We start from the raw sequence: 8453 nt of genomic DNA on the forward strand, positions 1-8453 counted from the left end.
ATCTGGAAATTACCATCAAGGCTAAATTGAATTCCTTAATTGGTACAAATAAGAGAATTTCCTTATGTAGCTTTTCATACAGCTGGCAAATATTGACACCAGGGTCATGCTCAGGTATCCATATTCTCAGTTTTGGCTCAAAACTGCTAAGTTTTGAGCCAAAGTATAGGAAATACTTTAAGGGATAAATATTTACCTCTTAGATACTGTAAGTATAGAGATGTGGCTTGTCATCTATTTTGTGGTTCCAGAGTTTCTATAGATGTGGCAGACTATTTACAGAATGAAGATAGATTTAACTCAAAATGAATCTTCTGTTCATTGCTTTTCTCAGAGCACCCAGCACCTCCTTGTTCCTCAGACTGTAAATGAGAGGGTTGAGCATGGGGGTGAAGATGGTATTGATCATGGAGAGTATTTCATCCTGTTCCAAAGTGTGAAAGGAGTGGGGAGTCATGTAGATGATCATGGCTGGCCCGTAGTAGAGGCTCACTACAGCCAAATGAGAGGAGCATACAGCCAGGGCTTTCCTCCTGCCCTCTGGTGAGTTCATGTGGAGGACTGTGAGGAAGATGAGCATGTAGGAAGCCATGATGAGCCCTAATGGAAGAAGAACAAATACAATGCAGATGACAGACACCACCATCTCATAGAGGGAAGTGTCTTCACAAGAGAGCTTTAGGACAGCAGGCATCTCACAGAAGAAGTGGTGGATCTCCCTGGAGCCACAGAAGGGGAAATGCATGGTGTAGATGGTATTGAAGAGGGAGTTCAGTGCACCTCCGCCCCAGGACACTAGAGCCATCTGCAGGCAGACTCTTGGGTTCATGATGACTGTGTATCTCAGGGGGTTGCAAATGGCCACATAGCGGTCATAAGACATAAGGGTCAAAAGGAGACACTCACCACCCCCGAGGGCAAAGAAAAAGAAAATCTGGGTTCCACAGGCAACTTTTGAGATGTTTTTCTTCCCAGAGAAAAAGTTGATGGCCATTTTTGGAACTGTGGTAGAAATTAAGGCCAAGTCAGTGAGAGAGAGATGGCTGAGCAGTATATACATGGGGGTGTGGAGGTGGGAGTCCACCCAAATCAAGAGGATTAGGATGGCATTGCCAGTGAAGGCAATGATGTAGACCAGAAGAATGGAGGTGATGAGGATGCTGATGTACTGTAGCTCTGGGAAAAGTCCCAGGAGAAAGAAATCAGTCAATGTTTCATTTTTTCCATCCATGTTCCAATCTCCAGACTAGAACTAGAGGATATGGAGGAAATAAAATTTTAAAAGTGCAATTCTGATGAAGCCCTGCCTGCCTTTTGTTTTTCTTATGACTTTACTGAAAACACTCTCTTTGAAGATCCTTCAGTGCCAAGGAAAAAAAAAAAGATAAAAAATATTTGACAGCTGGGATAAAGGTATCTTATTAGAAAAGAAGCTCTCTTTTCAGGAAAATACCCTTGGTTGTGAGCTCCTGCGGCTGAAGGATGGAACATCTAAAAACTTTGGCTGCACCATTAACATGAATTTGTGGTTGATATCAACATGAACAGATCAGAGGAGGCGGGTCAAAAAGAACTGACTGTATTCTTTAGAGGATACTGATTGGTGAGAAATTCCCAGGGTTAGGACAGCCAAATATTTTTAAAATAATAAGAAAGCATATGATTCATGTTAATATTGTATGTGGGTGTGCTTCTGGTATGTAAGCATCTTTTATTGTCCTTAAACTTAGGGCAGTCTGCTATGCAAGTAGCTTTTTGTTGGCGGTATCTGTGAAGTGAAAGAGCAGGGCAGGAGTAGTATCTAGCAAGGGCTGTTGTGAAACAAGAAGGAAATGCATGAGTGGATTGGCAACATAAATCAGGTAATGAATGAAAAACAGAAGAAAAACAGAAAAATTGGAGATACTCAGCTGCTTCCTAAACCTTCAATCACAGGAGTCTATAGATGTTTGAGAGATGCTAGGGTTTGCTAGGGGCTCCTTTTGCATATACATTTGAGTCAATTTTATTCAAATTTGAAAGGTCATAGTAACCTCATGCTTTACACATATGAGAATGCATTTGTCAATTTACTTATAATGAGATGTGAAAATGTTTCTCTGTGGAAAAATAGGAAGTGTTTTAAGCCCATCTGCACTCACATAGTTTCAGAATTATCTTCTTCAAAGTAAGGGTAAATAGCCTTCACAGGGTAATTGCTTCAAGCAGAGTGAAACTGTAAATCGCTCAGTCATGTTCCTTTCTTCATGACCCCATGAACTGTAGCCAGCCAGACTCCTCTGTCCATGGAATTCTTCAGGCAAAAATACTGGAGTGGGTTGCCATTCTCTTCTCTAGGGGATCTTCCCAATGCAGGGGTCAAACCCGGGTTTCCTGCATTGCAAGCCGATTCTTTACCATCTGAGCCACCTTGTTAGATATTCTTAATCATATTTAATAAAGGAAAACCAAACAAATTTTCTAATTACAGGCACTGTTTTGAATTGAGCACACAGGTGGCTCAAAAGCATATCACGCTGATATACTGATGAATTGTTTGGCCAGTGCATCTTAAGATGTAATTTGACCACCTTTAAAGGGCCCTACACTTTCTCATTTGGTTCAGCTTCCACCGCTTCTTCTTATCTCAGCTCTAGACACATCACTCTTTTTAAAGATATGTTTGATAAAGATACATGAGTTTGCAACTCAAGATTTATAAATTTCAAGATATCTAGATGACTAGGTAAAAAAATTCAGTTCATAAAATTGGGTAAATTTTGACCACATGGAAGTCCTCTTGTATGTATTCAGAACCATTTGGATGAGTGAATTTATGCTCTCATAACCCTGATTGTAAATTTGGAGCTTTCCATAGATAATATGAGATTAAATGGAAACTTTTGGACTTCTTCCCAAACCTGGGATGATGAAACATGTGAAGGGCTTGTCTCTTGTATTTTTTTTCCATCTCTGTCCTTCCCTTCCCTGACCTCATAGGCTATTCTTGGGTGCCAACAGTCAGTTCTTTGTACAATGCTTCTCTTCAGAGACATTTCATTCTTGTTATGTTTCTCTAGCCTTCAGGGCTTGGATGAGACATTTCTGTCTCTTGAGCGGGAGTTGATGAGGTAATTCCTTCTAAGATCAATTCCATTTTCAAAGTACGTTATATGCTGATGTGAGAAAAAGCTTTTGAGTCCTCTACAGAGGAGGTTTTTAAAATAAAAACATGCCTTTGAATCTTAAACACCAACTAGTATTGCAATTCTTAAGTAGAGCTGCTGCTGCTGCTAAGTCGCTTCAGTCGTGTCCGACTCTGTGCGACCCCATGGACGGCAGCCCACCAGGCTTCTCTGTCCCTGGGATTCTCCGGGCAAGAATACTGGAGCAGGTTGCCATTTCCTTCTCCAATGCATGCATGCATGCTAAGTCACTCCAGTTGTATCCGACTCTGTGTGATCCTATGGACAGCAGCCCACCAGGCTCCTCTGTCCACGGGATTCTCTAGGCAAGAATACTGGAGTGGGTTGCCATTTCCTTCTCCATCTTAGGTAGAGAGGCAGTTTTAAATGACTTGGCACTATTCATCAACACATTTACTATCAGGGTTCTCATAAAAACTTTTTACATTTGAATAATAGGCATTTTGGTTATTTGTTCATATGTCTGCTGCTTGTCCCCAGCTTGTGAGAAATTTGACTTCCTCATTAATTTTCTTAACCTTCACTGCTAAAACATAGTGCCTGGTATACAAGACTACTTAATATGTGGAAAGGAGATAAGCAAGGAAGAGGGAAGGGGGAGACAAAGAAACATACAAGGAAACCCAGTAGGATCAATTTCTCCTGGGAATCCCAACAGAATTGTCTTATGTAAGTAATACTTTGTTACTTCCTTTTTGAGCTGGTTGAATGTGGAGGGCCACCTACGAGGAAATTTACTCTTATTTTCTCAGAACATAAGCAGAAATTAGCATTAAATGAAGCATGATTGGTGGATGCTGGAATGCATGAGGAGGGTCTGCTATCTAATCTTCCTTGGAGGCTGATTTTCATTTGACTTGGATGGTTCAGGTTTCATCTAGCCTGACTCCCTTCATGAACAAGATGATCCCAGAATTATACTGTTTTTCACCAAAACTTAAAAAGAATAAATATGTGTATGTGCTCAGTCCTGACCGATTCTTTGTGATTCCATGGACAGTAGGCCACCAGGGTTCTCTGTCCATGGAATTTTCCAGGAAAGAGTACTCGAGTGGGTTGCAATTTCCTATCCCAAGGGATCTTCCTGATCCAGGGATTGAACCTACATCTCTTGTGTCTCCTGCAATGGCAGGTGGATTCTTTTCCACTGAAATAATTAATTTTAAATTTTCAAATAAATTCCTGGACAGGAACAAAGGCCAACACACAGGACAGATAATAAGAGCTGAAACAGTAATAGTAAATGTGACTTAAGTCTTAACTATGAGCAGGCCACAGTTTTAACAACTTTGCACTTAGTAATTGCTCTCCCAGTGTGCAGATAGGGGATTCCAGCATAGACATTACCTCACATGCCTAAGACCATGATAAACAAGCACAGAGCCTTGATTTGGAGCAAGTACTCCCAGAGTCCATGTGTGGTCTCTTACCTGTGGGTGACTACCATAGCCATGCTCTTCCCTCCTTTGTCCCTTCTGTTCAGGCTGTTCAACCTCTTCAGCCCCCAGTGCACCCAGGACCAAACATAGACAATCCTGCTCCCCTGTCTCACCTTAACTGAGAACCACATCAGGAATGCAACATCTGGGGTGGTGCTGAAGGAGGGAGATGGAGCAAGAGTAAAAGGACATGGCCCAGTGGCCTTTTCTCTGTTGCCCCCAAGGCTTGTCTTCAGCCCAGGCCCTGGTACAGGTAAGGCCACTAGCCTCAATTTAGCTCTTTACTTCTTCCATATAAAACTACTGGCTCTACTCAGATTATGTGTCCAGGATTCCCCAATTGTAGATTTCAGGGCCAGTGAAGATGAAACATTTATTAACTGCTGAAGGGAGGTATAGTTAATGCACACTGAAGAAATGACCTGGACATTGACTTTACATCATACTGGGCAAACACCAGATTATTAGTCCCAACACACCAGGCAATTGATAAACCTTCTTACGCTCAGTCATCATTGACCTTGGAAAATTGGCTTACCCCATGGGAATCAGATCTATTCTTTGTGTTTAGATTCATCCATGTGATTGGCTTGATATTCATGGAGGAAAACACAGCCCAACCAATGGAAAACACAGCTCAACCAAAGGAAAACACAGCCCAACAATGCAGTGGGCTGTGATCTGCCAGGACATGAGAAATAAGTACAAGACAGTGCATCTGTCAGGGGAAATGCCTGATGAAATCAGTGTCTGCCATTATGTAACTGCTCTGGGGACTCCCTCAGGTCTTAGCCATTGGGAAATCTGCCACAAGAGTTTAATTAATTCTATTCCCCCAGAGTTACTTGAATTTCCTCCAGATTCCAGAGTAACTGTCTGAGGAGAGACTTTAGGATGTACACAGGAAAAATAGAAGGTGTACAAATTTCTGCTTGAGTCTCTGCCTTCACTTCTTTTGGATACATATCTAGAAGTAAAATTTCTGGCTCATATGGTAGTTCTACGTTTAATTTTTTGAAGAATTTCTATACTATGTTTGACAGCAGCTGGACCATTTTACATTCCCAAAAGAAATGCACAGTATTTCAATTTCTCCACAATCTTGCCAGCACTTATTTTCAGTGTGTGCATAAGTGTGTGTTTGTGTGTGTGTTTTACCATGGTCATCCTAATTGGTGTGAACTAGCATCTAGTTGTGGTTTAATTTGAGTTTCCTTAAAGACTAGTGACATCTACTCTCTGCATCTATCAGGCATCCATCTGTCTTGGAATTCCAGCTTCCAGAACTGTGAGGAATAAATTTCTGTTCTTTATAAGTCACCAAGTTTATGGTATTCTGTTATACAATGTATACTAAAACAATGCCTTGTCAGATAAATGACTTGCAAATATTTTTTACTGTTTTGAGCATTGTATTCTGAGGTTGAATGGTATGATCATTTTAACAATATTATGTCTTCCAATTCAAAACCATTAGATATCATTCAATTTCTTTGAATCATCTTGAATTTCCTTCATTAATGTTTCAGTTTTCAGAGTATAAGTCTTCTATCTATTTGATTAAATGTATTTTTAGGGCTGCTTTTTTTTTCATGCAACTTTAAATGGGATTAAAAAAAAAAACATTCTCTTCCTGATATTTCATTATTATTATATAGAAACACAGCAGAATTTTGTATTTTAATATCATGCAAATTTACTGAATTCCTTGATTAGTTCTTTAGGGTTCTCTGTATAAAGAATTGTGGCATCTGCATCCAGTGACAGTTTTACCTCTTTGTTTCCAATTTGAAGAACGTTTATTTGTTTTCCTTAGCTGATTTCTGCGGCTAGGAGTTCCAACACTATGTTAAATAAATGTGGTGAGAGTGAGCATCTTTGTCTTGTTCCTATACTTATTAGGAAAGTTTTCAGCTTTTCCAAGCTTATTATGTTAACTGTGGGTTTATCATAAATGGTTTTTATTATATTGGCATATGACCTCTCCTACCACTTCATTGCAAATAGATGGGGAAAAAGTGGAAACAGGGACGGATTTTATTTTCTTGCGTTCCCAAATCATTGCAGATGGTGGCCGCAGCCATGAAATTAAAAGATTCTTGCTCCTTGAAATAAAAGCTTTGACAAACTGAGATGGCATGTTAAAAAGCAGAGGCATCACTTTGCTGACAAACGTCCATAAAGTCAAAGCTATGGTTTCTCCAGTGGTCATGTATGGATGTGATATTTGAACCAGGGAGAAAGCTGAGCACTGAAGAATTAATACTTTCGAACTGTGGTGCTGGAGAAGACTCTTGAGAGTCCCTTGGACTGCAAGGAGATCAAATCAGTCCATCCTAAAGGTTATCAACCCTGAATATTCATTGGAAGAACTGATGCTGAAGCTCCAATATTTTGGCCACATGATACGAAGTGCCGATTCACTGGAAAAGACCCTGATGCTGAGAAAAATTGAGGACAAGAGGAGAAGGGGGTGACAGAAGATGAGATGGTTGGGTGGCATCACTGACTCAATGGACATGAGTTTGAGCAAACTCAGGGAGATAGTGAAAGACAGGGAAACTTGCTGTGCTGCATTTCATGGGGTCACAGAGAGTCAGACACGACTTGGCGACTGAACAATAACAATGACCTGTCTATGTCCACTTTCATGTGAGTTTTTATCATGAATGTTAACTTTTGTCAAGTGCTCTTTTTGTATTTTTGAGATAATCATGTGGTTTTTGTCCTTTTGTTGATGTGGTGTATCACATGGATTAATTTATGTTGAACCATTGTGTGACCCTGGAATGAATCCAACTTGACATGGTATTGATCCTTTTAATGTATTGTTGGATTTGGTTTACTAATATTTTGAGAATTAAAAAAAAATTAATTAATTTATTTTAATTGGGGGCTAATTAATTTACAATATTGTAGTATGGTTTTTGCCATACATTGACATGAATCAGCCATGGGTGTACATGTATTCCCCATGCTGAACCCTCTTCCCACCTCCCTCCCCATCCCATCACTCAGGGTCATCCCAGTACACTGGCCCTAAGCACCCTTTCTCATGCATTGAACCTGGACTGGCGATCTATCTCACATATGGTAATATATGTGTTTTAATGCTATTCTCTCATATCATTCCACCCTTGCTTTCTCCCACAGAGTCCAAAAGTCTGTTTATATCTGTGTCTCTTTTGCTGTCTCACATATAGGGTCATCGTTATCATCTTTCTAAATTCCATATATATGCATTAATATACTGTATTGGTGTTTTTTTGTTCTGACTTACTTCACTCTGTATAACAGGTTCCAGTTTCATCCACCTCATTAGAACTGATTCAAATTCATTCTTTTTAATAGCTGAGTAGTATTCAGAAAACTAAGATCATGGTATCTGGTCCTGTCACTTCATGGGAAATAGATGGGGAAACAGTGGAAACAGTGTCAGACTTTATTTTTGGGGGCTCCAAAATCACTGCAGATGATGACTGCAGCCATGAAATTAAAAGACGCTTACTCCTTGGAAGGAAAGTTATGACCAACCTAGATAGTATATTCAAAAGCAGAGACATTACTTTGCCAGCAAAGGTACGTCTAGTCAAGCTATGGTTTTTCCAGTAGTCATGTATGGATGTGAGAGTTGGACTGTGAAGAAAGCTGAGCATCAAAGAATTGATGCTTTTGAACTGTGGTGTTGGAAAAGACTCTTGAGAGTCCTTTGGATTGCAAGGAGATCCAACCAGTCCATCCTAAAGGAGATCAGTCCTGGGTGTTCTTTGGAAGGACTGATGCTAAAGCTGAAACTCCAATACTTTGGCCATCTCATGCGAAGAGTTTA

The 8453-nt window shown here is 40.1% G+C and overlaps 1 protein-coding gene across 1 annotated transcript; it reads right to left on the minus strand.

The window, feature by feature from the left end:
* Positions 1-295: 295 nt before the first annotated feature.
* LOC105003178 (olfactory receptor 2M3-like) lies at positions 296-6142 on the minus strand. Its single transcript, XM_010860187.1, has 2 exons — positions 6118-6142; positions 296-1224 (listed from the first exon to the last, which is right to left on the minus strand). The coding sequence occupies exons 1-2, from the start codon at positions 6140-6142 to the stop codon at positions 296-298; spliced, it is 954 nt and encodes a 317-aa protein (XP_010858489.1).
* Positions 6143-8453: the final 2311 nt, after the last annotated feature.

The sequence above is a fragment of the Bison bison genome, unplaced genomic scaffold (assembly GCF_000754665.1).
Source record: "Bison bison bison isolate TAMUID 2011002044 unplaced genomic scaffold, Bison_UMD1.0 scf7180017857076, whole genome shotgun sequence".
NCBI lineage: Eukaryota > Metazoa > Chordata > Mammalia > Artiodactyla > Bovidae > Bison > Bison bison.

Excerpts from the sequence above, each read along its gene's own strand:
- LOC105003178 (XM_010860187.1), bottom strand. The coding sequence starts at position 6,142 with ATGAAGGAAATTCAAGATGATTCAA. Across the intron at positions 1,225-6,117 it reads GGAAATTCAAGATGATTCAA|GAAAAAATGAAACATTGACT; the intron begins AGAAATTGAATG and ends GGAACATGGATG.